General features: G+C 34.6%; 1 protein-coding gene across 1 annotated transcript; it reads left to right on the forward strand.

The window, feature by feature from the left end:
* The first annotated feature begins 14,318 nt into the window (after positions 1-14,318).
* On the forward strand, positions 14,319-18,053 carry LOC140451722 (uncharacterized). Its single transcript, XM_072545566.1, has 2 exons — positions 14,319-14,470; positions 17,462-18,053. The coding sequence occupies exons 1-2, from the start codon at positions 14,319-14,321 to the stop codon at positions 18,051-18,053; spliced, it is 744 nt and encodes a 247-aa protein (XP_072401667.1).
* Positions 18,054-21,417: the final 3,364 nt, after the last annotated feature.

A 21,417-nucleotide genomic window follows, 5' to 3' on the forward strand; every position in this document is an offset into this window, starting at 1 on the left:
AGTTCTTATTTTGCTGCTTCATTTCTCTACCTATCCAGTCTTAGCGCCTTTCACTCTTTTGAGAAATCTTATTTCGCTAGCTTGGATTCTAGAGTTAACTTTGCATCATTATCTAGGTCTCACAGCCACATAACCAGAGTACTTGTACGTCTTATAAAGTCTTATCATTATCATAAAAAAATCTCACTACTCACAAAAAAAGTCCGCAAATATCATCATCATATAACGGGGGTCCTACGGCGATTGCCGCTTCCCGCATTTCAGCCTCCATCTTTTCCTATCTCTCCAATCTCCCTCTTCTAAGCCTCTAGATTGCATTGTTTTTGTAATTTCTCTTCTCCAGAAATTTGGTGGTCTTCCCCTTTTCCTTCTTTCTGGCGGAACATACATTAAGGCTTTCTTTGGCCACCGCTCCTCCTCCATTCTCATCACGTGACCATACCATTGTAATTGCCTTCCTTGTATTCTATCTGAAAGAGTATCTCTAATTCCTGTACGGTTTCATATTTCCTCATTCCTGATTCTTTCCATTCTCGATACTCGACATGACCTTCTAAGATAATCCATTTCCACAACGTCTACTTTATCTCGTTCATTCTTTGTCATCGTCCAACATTCGGCACCATATGTGGTAATTGGTTCTACAATTGCTCTGTATACGCGAAGTTTGGTATGCATCTTTATTTTATTAGACCACAGTAATGAATTCAGTATTCGGATGCATTTTTTCCCTTGGGTTATTCGGTTTTGTACATCTATCTTAACTCTGCCATCTGCTGATATGATGCTTCCTAGATATTTATACTGGTTGCAGCCTTTTATGACTGCGTTTTCAAGCCTCAGATCTGTGGTATTTCCTCCAATTTTTAAATATTCTGTTTTGCTTATGTTTACAGTAAGCCCCCATTTGGCATATTCGTCAAATAATTTTCGATTCATATAATTTATATCTTCCTCATCGGTTGCAACCACCACCTGATCATCCGCAAACAACAATGTATACAGAGTTTCTTGTCCCACTTCGATGCCCATAAATCTACATATATTTCTCCAATTCCTCAATGCTTCTTGGACGTATATTTTAAAGAGTGTCGGTGACAAACAGCATCCTTGCTTTAGGCCTTTAGTGACTTTAAATTCATTTGAGGTTCTGGTTCCAATTTTTACACAACTATCTGCATTTTCGTACAATTTATATATCGCTCGGATATACGTCGAATCCAATCCGGACCTTTCGAGGACCTCAAACATTTTCTTTAACGAGACACTATCATATGCTTTCTCAAGGTCTATAAATACCAAATGGGTCTCTCTACTTCTTTCGACACGCTTTTCAATTATTTGTCGTAGGATAAATATATTATCAAGGCAGGACCTCCCGGTACGAAAGCCGCTTTGTTCTTCAATATCTTGTATCTGTCTTTCAACCCTCTTCTTTAATATTCTGCCGTACAACCGGCCCACAAATATCAAAAACTCTATATTGAAAAAAAAAACGAGTAGGTATTTATTACTTAAACCAATTTCTTATTTCCGGGGCTTATATTATCCTAGCCACAGACGCTGCTACGCCATAAGCAGTTTAAATGAATCTATATTTATAACTATTTTCTCATAATGGAAGAATCCAGTGGTATATAGCATTTTTTAAATTTATAAATTTTTGTTTATTTATTTCTACAAGCAAATCTCGGTTGCTCATATAATCAACAAGTTTATTGCCAGCAAAATTCGATCGACTATTTGATATGTCAGTGATTTTATGGAGAAAATATTCAATTAGAAATTATAAATTTAGACATGATAATTATCCACTCTCCTATGCTTACCAAAGATTCGATATAAAGTAAGTATATAATATAAAACTTACATTAAAGTTAATAGGTTATACAACCAAATAAATAAGAAAGTATTTAATACAGCGTGGCGTTACGATATTATCACATCAATACACATATAGATTATTAGAGGTGATACCATTAATTTCATTTCAAATTTACTTAAACAACGTAATTTTCAAGTACGAGTTAACCACTGCATATTATCTTCAATAAGATATAAAAAAATTGCACTCCTTAAGGGTCTGTAATAAGTCTAACGTTAGTTTTAATTGCTAGGAATAATATTATACTATCAAACTCTAGCTTCATGGTAGATTATATGAAGATGAACTGGTATTAGTATCTTCAGAAAAAATATCTTCTCAGTTCAGCATCAATTACAAACCGCACTGCACGAACTCGAAAACTGGTCGAAGAACAGAGTATTTCAGTTTTCACTCAGCAAACCAAAGTGTTTATTATTTTCAAAGAAACGTAATCCTGAGTTATGCTGATGACATTAGGTTTTGATATATGGGGCTGAAACGTGGACCTTATCTCAAAATAATGAAAGATTTCTTGGTATTTTTGAGAGAAAAATTCTTAGAAAGATTTTTGGGGCCGTAAATGAAAATGGGCTATGGCGTCGAAGATACAACTTTGAACTATCAGTTATACACCGATCCAGATACTGTGAAATTCGTTAAAGTGCAGAGACCTAGATGGGCTGGACACATTGCTAGGATGTCAGATCACGAATACACGAAGAGATTAACATTTTCAAAACCAAAGGGCACAAGAAGCAGAGGAAGACCACGAATGAGATGGATTAATGATGTGGAAGAAGACTTACAGATTCTAAGGGTTAGAAGATCGAGGGAAGTTGCTAAGAATCGACAGGAGTGGCGACTTCTTTGTGGGCAGGCCAAGATCCACAACGGATTGTCGAGCCACTTATGATGATGATGATGTTACTCGACTTCGTCTAGTACATACCCGACTTACTCATGAGCATATAATTGGTAACGATAGTCCCACTTTATATGAAAACTATAATACTCCTCTCAGTGTTAACCATGTCCTTGTAGAGTATCCAAGACACCAGTTGCAGAGACAGACCAACAAACAGAAAATTGTAAAATAGAGCATTTGGTAAATTTCCTTAAAGACATTAATATACCAAACAAAATTTAAAATTTATAAGCAAATTATCTGAGGTATATGTATATATATCGCTAATAACCTCAGGTTGATGAGATTATGTTTTTAAAATAAAAAAAAACTAAGATTTAATAAAAGTAAAAATTACGAATTTAAGTTTTCTCTGTTAGATTAACTAGTTTTATAAATAAATTTAGTTGATATAAAACGTGTTAATACAACACTGGTGTGTTAACAAAAATTAAAAATAATGTTCTAAAATGTTAAATCATTTCATTAATTGAGTTAAAACGTTTCAACCAGCTTAATATACCTTATCGCATCCAAACAAAGCGGAATTCATCAAATCTGTTTTCGTCGTAAATAAAACGTACACAGCGCACTGAAAATTAATTAATACTACCCTTAACGCTTGTATCTGTGTTAAAATTTAGTGTTGTGACTGCTAAAATATGAGGGCTTAAACGTGGAGTATAATTTTGAATGATTCCTCTACACATCGGACAACAAAATGCCCACCTGTTGGATTGTACTGCCATTTAAACCGCAACGCTGATACACACATTTTAATAAAATCTGTTTCATCGAATTGTCAGATAGTTGTACATCAAATAAACTTTATGGACACGAGTATTTATTGACAACGATTAATCTGATTAATTTCAAATAACGTTATTGCGGTATATCGATGTGTTTTTCTATTAAAACCGTATCACTGCCTTATTTTTAGATTAAATACATTTTATTAATGCAATATATAGGGTGAGTTATAATAACTATTAGGACTTGACTCCTTTTATTTGGACCAAAATATGCCAATTAGACCAAATATGCCAAATAAAATGTTGCTATGGAAAACGATACAGTATGTTAAAGTTAAATTTTAAAATTGACAGACAAAGATATAACTTTAAACAAGGAATATTATTTTATTTAACATTTTACATTTTCTTATTTACAATTAAATGATGATGATGAAATTGAGTCGAAACTTTTTTCAACGAAAGTTTTTAGTAACTTTGATTAGAAAATATGACAATAACATGTTTACGTAATATTGGTACGTTACATGCAATAATTTTAATTGTTTTCGAGAATCAAACAGATCAAAGCACCAGAATGACATTTATAATATGCAATCTTCTAATGTAAAGTTTATATTTCGACACTAACAATAAGGAATAGTTTAACTTTAGCGTTAAAAACAAACGCAAACTAAACGTTTAACATAGTTTTATCCGACTATGCCTTCCCTAACTCTTTTAATATGACTTTTGGACATTTACAACAACTACTATCCTTTCTTGTTATAAAAGTAGCATTGTGTAATTTTTCCAGAGTTTGTCGCGTGAACTAATTTGACTAACATAAACTAAGGGCTTTTGGTGCTCAATCAAAATCTACTTATCTTCAAATCGATCATCAATACTTTATTAGTGAGCCGAGAAATAGTGGAACCGTTAGTGAAGGGATTTACGGAAACAACAACAAAAAATTAGAACATAACACAAAATCTATTTGCCAGAAAACATGAAAATTATGATCTATTTGAAATGTTTTCTTGTTTTCTATTGCTTTAAATTGTACCACTATTTTTGCATTTCTGATAAAATTAATGATGGAATCACGTACTGATTTATCTGGTGAAGAGGGAAGAGCTGTGTTATTTAGCACCCATGGAAACTCAATATGAATAAGTTCTTGATACAGAAGCGAACCTAGACTTCAGAGATCATTCGAGGAATATATGATTTAGACCACCAATGGTTCCGTTGTCACAATTCTTAAGGAGAGTTAAGTATTCCAATTTTATATAAGTGGGATCTAAAACGGCCGTTGTTTAGTTTTAAATCAGTCAATACTGACATTTGTGCTCTATTATGATTAAAGGTGAACTGAGGAATGTTTTTGGAAGTGTAGGATGAATGCTAAAATAATGATTTGTAGATTTATTTACAATTTTTTTGTAATCAGCTTTCCATTTCCAAAAGATATTAGGTTTTAAAGAAGTAGTCAAATCTTTTAAATTAAATACTTTGTCAATATGGTGGCAACTAGGAGTACTTTTTGCGACCCGCAATTTCATTGGCTTCGATTCCGCAATGGCCTTTCTTCCAAATAAACCCAACAGTTATATTATTTTGTTTAAGATCCATATTTTTTTTATGTTCAAAATTAAGCCATTTCGGAATTGACTTGGTGGTTGACCACTTATAGCTTGTAATGTTGACTTTGCGTTTGAAATTATTACTTCATTTATGCATGTTTGAGTTGCACACCATTTGAATGCCTTTTCAATTACAAAGGACTCAGAGGTGAAAATGGAACAATAATTTGAAATTATGTACTTTTCAATATGATTTATGCTTGAAACAAAAAATGCTAAATCTCTATTTCGCTTTGTTTTTGACCTATCTGTATATATTTTAGTTAAGGTAGACCCAAGCCATCCAGAATGAATTTTATCATGGCTTGGTTTAAGATAACACAATCTGAATACTGATGGAATATGGTGGTAGATTTGTCAATAGTTATAGAATTGAAATTCTTTGAAATAAGTTAATATTAATAAATGCATCTGTCAAAGGAGGAGAGCTTTTATGTTTCCAATAATGATTTGCCAAATTTTCAATTACAAGTAAGTTAATTTTTGCGATTTAATCACTGCTGTAACATCTATATTTTAACAGACATTTATTTTCTAAAAACTGTCTTCGATAAATAATAGAAAGTTCTTGAGACTCTGCTAGAATGACATGAATTGCTGAAGACTCCATGGCTCCAAAACAAATTTTTAGAGCTATCTACTGTATTGGATCGAGAGTAAGTTGGTTCATATTAGAGGTAGAATCATAGAAAGTACACCCATAATCCAAAATCGAGCGAACACTTGTAGAAATTTGTTGATATACCCCCAGCTCTGTTTGAAGAAGAAGTGTAGAACATTAATTCCCTTTTCCCATCTTTTTTTGATATACTTAATGTGACTGGCCTACGTCACAGCTGTCTTTACTGGTGAAACACGCATATCGTCGAACAAGTTTGGTAACTTGTCAAAAGTACGTCTTAAGTCTACCATGCAATGACCATAGGTATCATGGGTGACATAAATCGTCCGCATATTTTCTCATTTTAAGAAGGCTAATTCTAATTCCAAGAAGCTAAAAATTTTTGAAAGTGTGTCCAAGTCTTGGTGAAAGTGAAAATATTTAATGTCAAAATTGGACTCAAAGCAGATGAAGGAGCCAATTTATCAAGAACTTTTTGAATAAGGCTTTCGTCTAGTTGTGGTTTTCTTTTTTAATGGTGTATAATTCTTTAAAAATCAGCACAAATGTCGCAGTACAAATTTGCATGATCTAGATAAATCCGAATAGTTAATACTGGTCCCCAAGGCTAGGGAAAAGTATCGCCCCATCTGTCTTTTTCCATTCATTAGTAAGCTGTATGAAAGGATGCTGCGAGTACGCATAGACGACATGATTGAGAGATCAGGAGGTTTATCTCGGAGACAATTTGATTTATGTAAAGGAAAAAGCACGATTGATGCAATCATGAGTGTACTCGAAGCATTGCACAACAGAGGGGATGAACATCGCTGGGTGGCCCTGCTGTCGTTTGATGTTAAGAATGCATTCAATACTCTGCAGTGGAACGAGGTAATGAAGGCAATGGAGGAGAGAGAATGTCCTGGTTACCTGATGAATGTGGTGGCGGAGTATCTGTCCGAGAGAAGGATTATGGTGGAAAAGGGCATGATACGACGTGACGGGCGGGGTACCCCAGGGATCTGTCTACGGAGAGGGTACAATCCATGAGCCAGATCTCAAATACCGGGTTCGGAACGCAGGCCGCATCGTAAAGAAATGGATGACGCAGCACAGACTGAAACTTGCGTCAGAGAAAACCGAAGCCATCATTCTGAAGGGAACAAGGAACAGGCAAAGTGTTGAATTGCAATATGCGGGAGCATGTCTAATACCTAAGAAACAGGTAAAGTACCTAGGAGTGACATTGCACCAGAATGGAAAATGGGGGGATTACAGCACGTGCGGGAGATGGTCCAGAAGGTTACGAATAGTGCGGCTGCGTTGGGGAGGGTGATGCCCAACATTGGAGAACCCAAATCCGAAACGAGGAGGGTCTTACACGGTGTTGTACAGTTGATCGTCCTCTACGCGGCACCAGTCTGGAGCGAGGCGGTAGAGATAACGGCCTATAGGAGGCTTATAGTGTCTGCGGCAGCCTTGTAAACCATCGCTGAATGTGTTCCATTGCATGTTTTGGCGGTGGAAAGAAAAGAGCTCTATGAGAGAAGAGGCCCAAACCTAACTGTGGCCGAGAGAAGACATGAAAGGGAAAGGTCAATTAAAAGATGGCAAGAAGAATGGAACAACACGGATAATGTGGCACAGTGGACGAAAATGCTGATCCCGACGAACATAAGAGATTGGGTGGACTGTGGCCCCAGGCGACTGGATTATTTCCTGACGCAGGTGCTCACAGGACACGGGTGTTTTAGGGCCTACCTCTCTAGGTTCGGAAAGGCTGACATAGATGAATGCCTATACTGTGGATACTCGGATACTGTGACACATACGATGTTAGATTGCAGCAGATGGATAGTAGAAAGGAACAGAATGGAGAGAGAGACTGGTGTGAATTTTGTTACAGTGAGAGAAATGATTAAGGGAATGATTGAAAATAAATCAGGTTAGACTAACATACACAGCTATATTCGTGCAGTGATCAAGAAAAAGGAAGAGGAAGAAAGACAGCTGGACCAACGGCAAAGGTAAGAGTTTAAGATGCTGGAAGTTGAAGCTAGAGAAGTGAGTCACACTGTATGAGTTAGATAGACGTGAGTCAGACTGTGGAGAAGGAGGAAATGTCCGTCTGGAAATGATGCCGTACTAGGAGCGATGAGGTCTACTAGTCTGAATGAAACAGGGAGCCTCCTTGCTGATGAGTGGAGTGCGGATGTGTATGAATGGAGAATGAATGAAGGAAGGTAGTGCTTCGGAAGTGATGCCGGCCTTACAGCGACCATTCCGCTTCCGGATCGCTGGATGACAGAGGAGGGTCTGGTTTAGCAGGTAGGCGTTCGGCCTAGACTCGGCGACGAGAGGGCATTTTAAAGTACCTCGGGAACTATCGCCGGGAGTACGAAGAACGAATCCTACACTAACGTCAGTCAGGCGGCGTCCTGGAATGAGATGTCTTTTGCAGATTCCAGACCCCGCCCTCTATAAAGACGAAAAAAAAAACTTGTTTGCTGTCTTTCGCTTGACGTTTTTGATACATCTTTGGCAGGACAAACAAGATGTTTTACTATATCATTGGGGGAACTCCAGTTGCAGTTGTATTCCCACGAAGAGTTCCATATTGACGCAATTAACAAGAGCAAAACCTTTCAAACCATATTTCGCCCGGTTTATTGGGAATATACTAACGAAACGGAATTCGACCTCAAAAGACTTCCGATTTTTCATGGATTGTGAGATACTTTTAGTTTCGGTATATTATCCGAGTGTCATTTCGACTTCCAAAACATCATTCATTCCATCATACTAAACATAATAATATAACGAATTTAAAGTGTAATAAACATTATGAAAGAACTAACTATATATTTCTTATTTTATGCTGTTTAGAGTCTACAATTTGTTTTACCAAAAATATTATTTTATTATAGCTTTAACCACAAAAATTCCCTAAAAATCCAAAGTAAAGGCACCCTTTATTCTCTTTCGTGCAATATATAAAATGCAATAAATGTAATCGTTTCTGGCAGTCAGCTAAAAAGAAAAGGAATCGAATAAAATAAATGTCGTCATATATTGTGGAAAATGTAAATAGAAGACAGAGCACCGATCAAATTGTGATATGTATATGGGTATTAGTTCAGTGGATAGGGAGAAAAGGGATGAAAAAAAAAGAAATAATTGATAGAAGGAAGTTATTTTACGACTAGATATCCGTGAATATTCGATTATTTGTTTAAGTTATAAAAAAGATTGGTAACAAGTAAGGTGCATTGTATTTTATGTAGATGAATATATTCAATATTTGTTGGTTTTATTTGATATTCCTGATATATATTTTATGTTTTAACGTTTACTGTAAAAAGCGTTTACTATATTTATATATATGACATAATATTTCATATAACACAACTAACTTAAATCTGATTTTGTGATAATTTCAATTTTATGATGTAGAATGCAGAACTAAACAGACTTCAATGAACATGGTTTTCTTCGTTTGGTTATTGAAGAAACAGTGTTTGGCAGAAGATTGCCGGGAAGACGACGTATTTCCTGACTCTATAACTTAATATTTCGGCTGCAGGACTGTTTCGCCCAGCTGTAGGCAAGGTTAAAAGTGCAATGATGACCCCCAATATCCGTTACGGATAGGTACTACAAGAAAAAGAAGAATTCGGCCTTTGATGTAAATATATAACAAAGAGATAACAAGATACGTTAATGTGACAAATACAGTGAAAATGAAAACCATTGTTTGTTGTTTATTTTTATTTGTTAAGACGAATTTCCATTAAGTAACGTTGTGTAGATAGTCTATACTATCATTAAAATAAAAATTTGGAGGTTATTTTGGAAGTTGGAATAAAATAATCATAGATGCAGTAACAATAAACATGTAGAACTCGAGAAAAAATAAGTGAAGCTGATTTTTTTAAGTTTAGTGCGTGGGTTGCCCGCTAGGTGAAACAAATAAGGGGCAAAAATATATACAAACAATATTTGAAATTTTACTTTGACTAAATTTTTGTATGAGTAATTTTTTAAAGTTTAAAGTAAGATAATCTCCTGGCCGAACAATAATCATTTTTTCAAACCCTATTAATATAAACTCTGCTCACCATCTTCAATATTATGAAATGAAATGACATCGTCTCACCATCTAAAAGTGGCAGGAGTAGCGCAGTGGCTATATTACTGGCTTAAAAAGCTAGAGGGTGAGGTAGAAAAAGAATATTCTTTGAAGATGATGAAATAGAAGCTGACACAGATCTGCTTGTGGAAGAGTTAAACATTGGTATTATCTTGGTAGAAGATAAGAAATCTAAATTAAATGATTGTATCCTATTTTATATGCGTCGATTTATTATTAGGAAAATTGTTCCCAAACTGTAGTGTCATTTTGTTGGCCTTGTTTACTATTTAACGTAATATATACTTAGATTTAAATATATAATTTGCACAAATCGATAAAAAGACACATTTTAAGTAAAACGCATGTAGAAGAGTTATAAAAGAAAAAACTTTTAGAAAAACACGAATTGATCATACACTAATCTAAATAATCACCGTCTGCATATTGAGTGAGTAAAAAAATCGTGAAAAAATAATAAGAGACTGATTCACATTACTGTTTCCTTGGAGAACATGAACTTAGCTTTCGAGGGTATAATGAAAGTTACGAATCTGTAAATAGAGAAACTTTTGTGGATGTAGCAATTTTATTTGAGATAGCAGACATTTTATTTGATGTATTGCAAAATAAATCGAATGATATTGGATTTTGTATTCAAAGAATTAACGAATTTGAAGTCCAAATCAACAGACAGAGGGAACAATTTGATACCATATATATATTCAGGGATTCTGCAGTGTTCACTGCCTTCCCTCGCTTAACCGTTTCTATCTCTCTCTGTTGTCCCATTCTCCATCGTTTAGGCCTCTCTTACTCATGGTGTCGTCTACTTCGTTCCTCGAGGATTTTCGGGGTCGTCCCCTTTTCCTCCTTCCTATGGGGCTCCATTCGGTTATTCTCTTTATCCATCTGCTGTCACTAGTTCTTCTTACTTGTCCATACCACTTTAGTCTTTTTTGTTCTATGTATGTTAGTATGTCTGTTTCTATTGATGTTCTTTGCTTTATTTCGTCATTACTTCTCTTATCCATTCTTGTTACTCTGCAGCATCTTCGCAGGCATTTCATTTCTGTTGCTACTATCTTACTGCTGTTTTTCTTATTGATGATCCAATTTTCAGCCCCATATGTCATACTACTTCGCACTAATGTTTTATAAATCTGTGTTTTTGTCTTCATATTTAGGTGTCTATCCCACCATACTGAGTTAAGTTGTCGGATTGCTGTTATTGTTTGTCCTAATATTTATGTAATTTCTTCCTCTGTTATTGGGGTTTATAATCTCGAAAAAGGCAACAACAATTTGATACCATCTGGCAAAAAACTTGCGACCTCGAAGAGACGGAACCCAAGCGAAAACTCATTGGAATTGACGATATAGGCGACACAAAAATATCTTATCAATTTTTTGTAAAATAATAGATAACGTTTCCCAGCAGCTTAAAGAAAGATTTCAAAACCTTTATGAGTTAAGATTTGCGAGAGAGTCCAGGAAACTCTAGATTCCCGGAAGAGGCTTTTAATTGTCTAAAAAGAATTATTCAAACTTTTTTAATATTCTTTCCCTGCAGTCCCAACTGCGCGTTTTGTATGCTTCTCAACATTGTGTACAAACTGATATCAGTTTGCTGATATTTCCTAAACAAACTGAACTGGATAAAGCATATGATGAGGTTTCAAAATTATGTGACTTAGTGATGACAATACCTGCTACAAGTGCGTCTGTAGAACGAAATTTATCTTTTGTCAGAAATTCCACAAGTGAGGAGAGGCTAGCTAACTTAGCGATTTTGTCAATTGAAAAATAACTTATTAAATAAATGTCTAAAAATCTCAGTTTTTAGGAGTTTGTCATAATTGAGTTTGCCAAGGATGACAGAAGAATAGAGCTGCATTACAAGTAAAAAATTTAGTAAGTCTTTCTATAATTTAATTTAATTTGCATCCCTTTCTTCAAATATAATGGCACGCCACTGAGTTGGATCCTATGCACTAGGAAAATAGAGGATTGAAAAAGTAAATGCTACTTCAAAAAGGCCTAAAATAACTAAATATATCTTATTGAGATATTCTTGAATTTTGTATAAAAAACGTAAATTAGTTAATATACCTATATTATTGTTATATATAATTTGTTAATATATCTATGTTATTGTAATATATAATACAAATAATAAATATCCAAATTCAACAAACAATTCTTTATTTCTTCTTTTTCTTAAAATTTATTTACTAAAATGTGTTTTAAAATGAATCCAGCTTTAATTCTCCCTTAGTCAGATCATAGGAAGTTTGACCTCTAGGTTATTAATTTAATAGAACTCTGTGAAAATAATATAAAACTTTCTTTAATTATACTAATTCCATGAATACTTTGCATGGAAGAGAGGCACTACATAATTATTTTAAATTTGTTACAAATAGAATTTATATCTCTTAATCTAGTAACGAATCCCTATATAATTTAAAAGCGGCCTTTAATACCTTACGACCCTTTTTAGAATTTAGGATTTGCCCTGCAGCTCAGCCATAATTTATTTCGTTTTTGATAAGGTTGCAGTAAACAGCGATGATTATATAAAAATTGGAATAAAACAAAAACGCTCGATTAACTTCTATCCAAGCTAACCGAACTCGAGCACAGCTGAATTCAAAATTAGAATGAAGTAGATGATAACGAAAGTGAAAACTCCTGTGAAGATAATTACTTATTCAAAATGTTTGCGTTAAGTAGACCTAAGATTTATTAGTATTTCGTCCAGGATCGTATTATTTTTTGCAAATAAATATAAGTAATATAAGATGATTGGCTGGAAAATGGTTTTAAAAAGTACTAGTCATTAGATATCTATGAGCGGTATTAAAAAGCAATGGGGAAAGGATGGAGATGTAGTACAATTAGAGCAGGAAGGACGTATGCTGAAAGGTCTTAATACTTAAGTGGAGATCCAATCAAAGTTAAATGTGCAAAGAACGAAAAAAACGAATAACAAAGATATTATAGAAATAGTTCAAAATGTAAAGGAAAAATAAAAGGTTTAAAGTTTAAATGATAGACTGACATTTTCTTCAAAGCTTAGGTTTACAATCCTTGAAAATCGATTCATAATATGAGTGATGGGAAAATACTATTAGTCGAGTACATTTAAATAAATTCAACGATTAACCTCAAGAGAATCATATTATTCTTTTTAATAAAATGGAGGATGTAAGTGATTTGTCAGGGGAGGTTACAGTAGTGGATGTATATGATATTGCATCTGATAGTGGAAAGGAATGCCATGACCGCTTTAATGCCTCAAGTAGTATGCATTGGAACTTTTTAAAAACCTGGCTACAAGAAATGAAAGAGAAAATATGTTGTTGCATGAACTACAGGCTTAAATACCTCAGTTAGAAAATGACAAACTCGAAAAGGCTGAATAGAGAAAGAAGTTTGAAAAGGAGTCGGAAATCATCGAAGAATAGTAAAGGAAAAACACTCAAAGGCAGATAAATTAATCAAAAAAGAAATCATGGATGACAGATGATCCTGAAGCTGTTGGACGTAAAAAGAAAATTTTGTTTATGGTACAGGTGCAAGCACCCAACCATCTGACTGAGGCAACAGACAGACTGGGTAGAATCCAATGCTTACTTTTTAAATACTTTTTAAAAAATGATAACTGACATGTGTCATGCATAGGAAATTAAGATTATTTAGATTAAAAAAAAATGTTGAAAAATTTAAATTCGAAACAAAAAATGACCTTATTTCAAAGTAATCTCGATATTTCTTCTGAAATTGGTCATAAATGTAATATGGATCTATAAATGAGTGTAGTGTTGGGTTTGCTTACTGAGTTAAAGGCTTGGTTTAGTCTCTTTTTGAATATTGATCTTCTAATGACCTTATCTACAGTAGAATAAGGAAGACCATTGCATTTCTTTATTCTAATTGTGTTGGGACATACAGATGTTAAGAAGTCGGTGGACATAACATTAGATAGCTGCCATTTTATGTTGAAAGGGATAATTGAATGTTGTAGGTATCATATAATCAGTTTAGATAGGTTTACTAAAAACAAAAAATTTAATTGTAGAAGAAGAGGAAGAATTATTTTTAATGGTTAAGACTAAAAAGTTGATAATGTTGTTGTTTTCTAACTCTGAGCTAAACTTGCAGGATGTAAATTATTAATTAGTAAAAAAATGTTGTGTGATTCCGAAAGTGAGCTTACTATAAGTACTATCTGTACCATAAGATTATTTGTGGTCGGGAATGGATAAAGGTATTTTCAAGCGAATCGAGAAAAAGGTCTGCATGTAGAGGAGACATTGGATTTCCCATTGCTAAACCTTCTGGTTATGTATAAATTTTATTATTAAAAATAAAGAAATCTTAGAAAAAGCAAAATTAAAGTAAAGAAGTAATTTTTGAACATTTATTGGGGTCTACATGGGTTATGCAAGTAAAAGGATATTGATTATCGGAATGGTGTCTCATCTGGGAACATTAGGAAAAGAGACCATAGTAAAGTTGTTTGAAAGAGTAGTTGAAGAAAGTTTGAAGATTAAATCTAAAGTGTTGTTAATAGTATATTTGGGAGTGTAATTAACTAGATCTTGTAGAAGAGTGTTAATAAATTTTGCTGATGAAGCTATAGGAGTATTGACAAAACTAACTGCAGGCCTTATTGGAACATTAACTTTATGAATTTTTGGAAGACCATAAAGTCGTGGCATTTAGTTTTGGGATTAATTTTAAGTTGTTGAGACAAATTTGTAGCATTAGAAATGTTAGACTTTAGTTCACTTATAAGTTCATTGGTCATTGGATTTTTGTTAAGTGGAATAAATTAGTTTTTGGATAGAAAAGAGCCTACTTTGTTGGCATAATCTGTCTTGTACATGATTAAAAGACAATTATCTTTATTTGGTTTTGTTATTATATGTTTATGAGTTTTAATTTTATTCGAAATAGTTTCAATTGTGAATGAAAATTTGCCATAAATTGTTAGAAGAATATTTTTTATAAGAGTGATTCAATGTAAGAAAACATGACATTTTTAAGTTGGTTTTCACAATATTTGTGATATTCAAATTATCTATGATACTGTTAATTTCTACACAAAGTAGCCCAATGTTATTTAAATCAGGTTTAGTTTTAAAACAAAATTTGAGACCTTTACTCAAAAAAAAAAATTCTGCTTTGGTAAAATTGCTATTTAATACATATTTGACCCTTTCATGAAATGTATGATGAGAAGAAGATTGTTCATTCACCTGATTTCTGCTGTTATTTTTATTAAAAGTTTGTTGTTGATTATGAGCGTTCTGATTTTAGTATTTCATTTTTTGTTATGTTCTTCATATTTATGGTGTTTACTATATGCTAAATAATCTTGATATTCTTGAAGAGCTTACTAGAAGGCTGATAAAGAAGAAGTGACCTCTCAATCTGATTATATAGTATTTTTAGTTCAATGTTGATGTAGTTGATCTTGTCATAATAGAGACAAATTCCTTTCTCAAGGAGCTTTCTTTCCAAGTCGAACATTATTGCAATAGAATAATGGTGACGTCCGAATTGTAACTAAATGCATTCGTCTATTTTCATTTTAACGTCTTTTCTCTACGTAATAATTTAATCTACGTAACACGTAGAGAAAAGGAGTGTTACGTAATAGTGTTACGTAGTGTAAAAGATAGTGTCTTCATTGGTGAACTGTAAATGTATTGCCGAAGTAAAAGGATATTCCTAGCATCGTCCAATAAACTTTCGATCTGCGGTTCACCTAATTCGCTATCGAAGATAGGTGTCCTTACTTTTTGTTTCTTTCTTATAGAGCTGCTAGCTGCTATATGCTGCTAGTGCATTCAGTCATGTTCTGTATCTGTATCTGTAGAGTAGGGAGGGCGAGTTAAGTTAACAGTTAACAGTTAAGTTACAGCACTTAGGCCACAATTGACCCATTGTTCATCCTCCCAGGGAGCTGTGACCCTTAGCTCATTGTCCATCCTGCCATTTCTAGGAAGGTGAACAAGTCACCAGGAGACATCTCTCTTATGTGGGCAGGTGTGGGCCAAGACTCGCCAAATGCGTACTCTCGTATTAACGATAACTCTGGGCATTCACATACAACATGCTCTACAGTTTCGTCTTCTCGTTCACACTTCCTACATAGAGGTGTGTCTGCTAGCCCCAGTGTATGGTGGTGTTTGCTTAGTTGACAATGACCAGTTAAAAAACCAACTGCCAAACATAGGTTTTTCCTGGTCATTCCCAAGTACTTCTTTGATGTTGACTCTTCAAGGTCACTTAGTGTTACCCTGGCAAGTTTACATTCTTACCCTTCTTCCCATCTTTTTACGGTTTGCGTATGGGAGTGACATTTGACAATTTCCGCGATTGTTGTAGTTGACCAACCAAAAAGATCCCCAGGTCCTAAGAGTCTTAGGCCTGCCGCTTTCCTAGATAGTTGGTCAGCAATGCGGTTGCCTTTATTCCTATTGTGTCCTTTAACCGACCTCAGGATGATGGTATTACCATCCGAAGCTTAAGTTAGTGACTCGTGACACTCCATTACTAAACCTGATGTGACACGTGGTCTATTCAAGGTTAGTAGCGCTTGTCTATTATCTGTGCAGATCATTATAGTTTTCCCTGCTATACCTTTTTGGGTTATCTCTTTTGCGGCTATGGAGATACCAGTCAGTTCTGTCTGAACTACGCTGGCATTTTTGCCCATACCCCACTTTATTCTTAGGTTCAGTGATCTGGAGTATATCCCGCATCCTAAGCCTTGTTTCATTTTGGAGCCATCGGTGTATATGCAATGGGCATTTGCCACGTTTGTCTCTATATACTGTCTTGTTTCAATTTTGTAAGGTTTGTTAAAGACAAACTTTGGTTCAATTAAGTCGTAGCCTGCGTGTAGCAGTGGTAACGCATCCAGCTCTCCCCGCCAGAAACAAGTTCTCAATTGTACCATTCCTACATCAAGGTTTGCACCAGCTGAGCATAGTCGCATCATTATCACTAGCGCCACCTCTTTGACATATATATCTAGAGGCGTGATGCCAATGATCAACTCCATTGCAGCAGTTGGTGTTGTTTTCATGGCACCTGTTATATTTATGCAAGCCATCCGCTGAATATGGTTTAGTTTGTTAATCGCTGTTGCCTGTAGCTTTTTTGATACCCAAGCAATAGCTCCGTAAGTTAGTATTGGCCTAATGACAGCAGTGTAGACCCAGGCGATCACCCTGGGCGTACGGCCCCAGCTGCGCCCGACCGTTCGTCGACACTGCTCATAGGCAATACATGCTCTTTTAGCTCTACCATCTAAGTGTGAGTTCCATGTTAACTTCCTGTCAAGGGTAATACCAAGGTACTTCACCTCATCAGAAAAATTTAGACTGTAGTTTAGAATCCTTGGGGGTATTAACCCTTGATTCTTCTTTTCCTGATAAAGAGGACCATCTCTGTGTCTTAAGATTTTCAAGCGTGTTATTTTGTTATGACAGCAAAAAGTAGATTTTAGTTTAAACAGCCACAAGTGTTATTAACAAAGCACTGCCTAAATAACACATATTTAGATTACCTACTATTGAATTTAAAAAATATGATGGCAGTATTAAAGGTTGGTTGGCATTCTGGGTACAATTCAAAAAGATTCATGAGGATGAGTCTATTGATTGCCATGATAAGATAGAATATTTAATTCAAGCCACAGTACCAGGTAGTAGAGCACGTCAACTAGTAGAGAGCTATCCAGCTATGGCTGACAATTATAGTAAAATTATGGAAAGTATGCAAAGCAGGTTTGGCAGAGAAGACTTACAGATAGAAGTATACATTAGAGAGTTACTAAAACTCATTTTGAGTAAGTCTGTATCTAAACAAAAGATTGATATACGAGTATCTAAACTGTATGACAGCATTGAAACTCAACTGCGAGCACTGGAGACATTAGGTATCACATCTGACAAGTGTTCAGCAATGCTCTTTCCATTAATCGAATCTTGTTTACCTCAGGAATTGCTTAGGGTATGGCAACGCTCCACAAATATTGACTGTAGAGGTGGGACATTGGAAAACAGGTTGAAACTGTTGATGACTTTTCTCAGAAATGAAGTAGAGAATGAACAAAGAATTGCTTTAGCTGCTGAAGGTTTTGGATTGTCCTAAGAAGTGGCTTCATCCTCTAAAGCTAGTGTCAAGAGATCATCAGGTTTTCCAACTGCTGCTAATTTAATTAATTGTGAAATTTCTGCTTGTGTCTTTTGTTCAGGTACACATGGTAGTGAAGATTGTTTTAAGGCACAAAAAATGACATTTGTTCAAAAAAGGGATGTTCTCATTGGGAAGAAGGCTTGCTTTAGATGTCTAAAAGTGAGACATCAGACAAAAAGATGTAAAACAAAGCTAAGATGTGTTATCTGTAGCCAAGCTCATGTAGTCTTGATGTACCCCAGTTTAACAATAAGTTAAGGTAAGCATAGTAATAGTCAAAATGAAAACATGTCTTCTAAGGATGTCATAAACGACCAGGCTTTGACTAACCAAACTAAAGGTCATGTATTTTTGCAAACGTTGAGAGTCACTTTAACTGGTATCTTTGGTAATAGTAGAGTTGTTCGTGCCTTAATTGATAGTGGGTCACAAAGATCATATATTATATTAAAGGACACAGCTTTAAAATTAGGTTATCCAGCTAAATGACAGGAAAAAATTGTTCATTGTCTGTTTGGAGGGTCAGAAGTTGCAAACTCTCATAACTGTTATGAAGTCACAATACAGGGTAAGAACTCTACATATTCTTTTGAGGCCTTAGATCAACTAACAACTTGTAGTGATGTGGCTCCAGTATTTCATGGTCCATGGAGTGAGCAAGCCAAGAACCTTAATATTGATTTATCTGATGATCTCCAACATATATATATATATATATATATATATATATATATATATATATATATATATATATAGCTAATTATCGTAGTTGTAAAAAAATAAACTTATACAAACACGTTTGCTAACAGGTTTAGATTTTTATAAGTTTTGTCTGTTTATTATTAGAGATTTAAAATTATGCCGATGCGGCCCTGCCGTGATATAATCGTGTGCAAAATTTCATTAAAAAATCTAATGAGAAATTCGGTGCAGTAAAGAGGCTTTTCATCAACTTTTTTTATCCACGGTATCGATATCGTTTCCACGATAATTTATTGAGTAGAGCGACAAGATAAATTGCATACACCCGGTGCGGAAATATACACAAGCACAAGGTAGTAATGATACAAAGGCGTAACACTAATAATGAGATCAAGAGGAAAGTATGTGGGTTGGGAATAAACTAGGAAAAAATCATCAGTAAAATGTTTTCAGATTATACTGTCAGCGTACGCTAATGCGAATTAACGGGCTGAAAACTTTTCTGTAAATTCTCTTCCACTGCAACCGACTTTTTTAAGACTTTTCAAATATCAGTTCATGCGTGAGAGGGTTTAGATGTTTTAAACAACAGAAGCTGGCATAGATCCTCTTAGACCATGAATAATTTAATTTCGTCAACAAACTATATATGAAAGTAGCAGAAAATGAGATAAAATAATTTCAAACAAAACACCAAGATAGCTCAGACAAGAAAGCATCCTGCTTCCATTTGTATTCAATCTGTACTGCAAACATTTATTTAACAAAATATTTTGTAAAATTTCATAAACACACTCGTTTATAACAGACTCTTAAAAACTGAGATTTTCAGACATTTCATTAATAAGTTCTTTTTGAATTAACAAAATCGCTACCTACAGAAAGATCGAAACAGAAGTGGATGATTAGGTAAATAGAGCAAACATAGCCGCAGGTTACTTACGCGGCAGAAACAGGACCTGACACAGAGAGAACAAAAAGGATGTTAGAAACAGCAGAGATGAAAACATTTAGAAAAATTGATGGTAAAACGCTATGGGACAGAGCTAGAAGTACAGATATACGACGTAGATGCAAGGTAGAGAACATTAAGGACTGAGTAAGAAATAGAATAGTAGAATCAAACGATCATATAAGCCGAATGTCAACAAATAGAGTGGTAAAAACGGCAAGAGACGGTTTCCCAATAGGAAGACGATCAGTAGGAAAACCACGAAAACGATGGAACGACAACTTATGTGAGGCACACTGAAAAACAGACAGAGTTATGTCTACATAAAAAGAAGAAGAAGAAGAACTATTATTTACATTTATTTATATAAAATGCATTTAATATTTCTTATAGGCTTTCCATACATTTTTTAACCACTTCCTTCCATTGATATCTGTCCAATACTTTTTCTTTCCAATTCTCAATATTACTTTTTTATTATTCTTCATATAATTATGCCGTCCTTCCATCTTTTTCTTGGTCTATCTTTTCTTTTTTGTTGTATTGGCTTTCGTGATAGTACCATTTTAGACATTCTTTCCTTTCCCATTCTTTCAATATGTCCTAAGTATCTTATTCTCTGTGCTTTGATTATTTTTTAATTTGCACGGCCAACAGCTGCTATTTTGGTCTCAATCTCCTCCTTAAATCCGCAATTATATCGAGAAATACAAAAATAAAACCCTAGAAAGCAATAATATGCCTAGTCCTAACATATGGTTCAGAGACCTGGACTCTAACAAAAAGTAATGAAAACATGTTAGGATGTTTCGAAAGAAAACTACTAAGGCGAATCTATCGAGCAATGAATGACAATGGAGTGTGGAGAAGACGATAGAACTTTACAACTTTATAGAATATGCTAGGAACCAGATATCGTAAAATATATTAAGATAGGACGTCTGAGGTGGATAGGGCATGTAATGCGGATGGAACAAAATGACCCAGCTAGAAAAATGCTCCTTGATAGACCCATTGGTAAGAGAAGAAGAGGAAGACCCAGAACAAGGTTCCTTAATAACATCGATGAAGACATGAGAAATATGAGAATACGTGCTTATAAAATATATATTTATACAATATATTTATAAAAATTAACAATTTAAAGATTTTAAATTAATAATAACGATATATTGACCTGTCCTCATATTACCTGCTCATTGAAAAAGCAGGTATATCATAATCTTTTATGTTTAAAATAATTATCGGCAAAATTTTTCGCTTAATTTTAACGTTATAAACACATATACGGCATATAACTGACCACGGAACAGAAATGGCACAAATCGATGACAATTAAAAGTCGAATCTCGCGAAGTAGGTAATAATCGCAACAACGAGTTACGCTCTACGTGACTCGCCGTCACGAAGGACGACTATATGATCCGTAAGTCCTAACTAGTCGAAATGCCCGCTCCAACTCACAACTAGCTAACATTTTTTGTTTGTTTTTCTTCCCCTGTAAACAACATGCATGCAACAAGCCCCTTACCCCACCGGTCTTCTTGCTTTAGTACAAATATACTACAGTATTGATTTATTTACCCCATCCCTAACAAACAGTACTGTGTATGTAAGGAAATACAGTTGTGGACAAACATCGCATGGAAATGTGCTTACGATCAT

The sequence above is a fragment of the Diabrotica undecimpunctata genome, chromosome 10, assembly GCF_040954645.1.
Source record: "Diabrotica undecimpunctata isolate CICGRU chromosome 10, icDiaUnde3, whole genome shotgun sequence".
Taxonomy (NCBI): Eukaryota; Metazoa; Arthropoda; class Insecta; order Coleoptera; family Chrysomelidae; genus Diabrotica; species Diabrotica undecimpunctata.

Excerpts from the sequence above, each read along its gene's own strand:
- LOC140451722 (XM_072545566.1), top strand. The coding sequence starts at position 14,319 with ATGGGTTATGCAAGTAAAAGGATATTGATTATCGGAATGGTGTCTCAT. Across the intron at positions 14,471-17,461 it reads TTAATAGTATATTTGGGAGT|ATTACCTACTATTGAATTTA; the intron begins GTAATTAACTAG and ends ACACATATTTAG.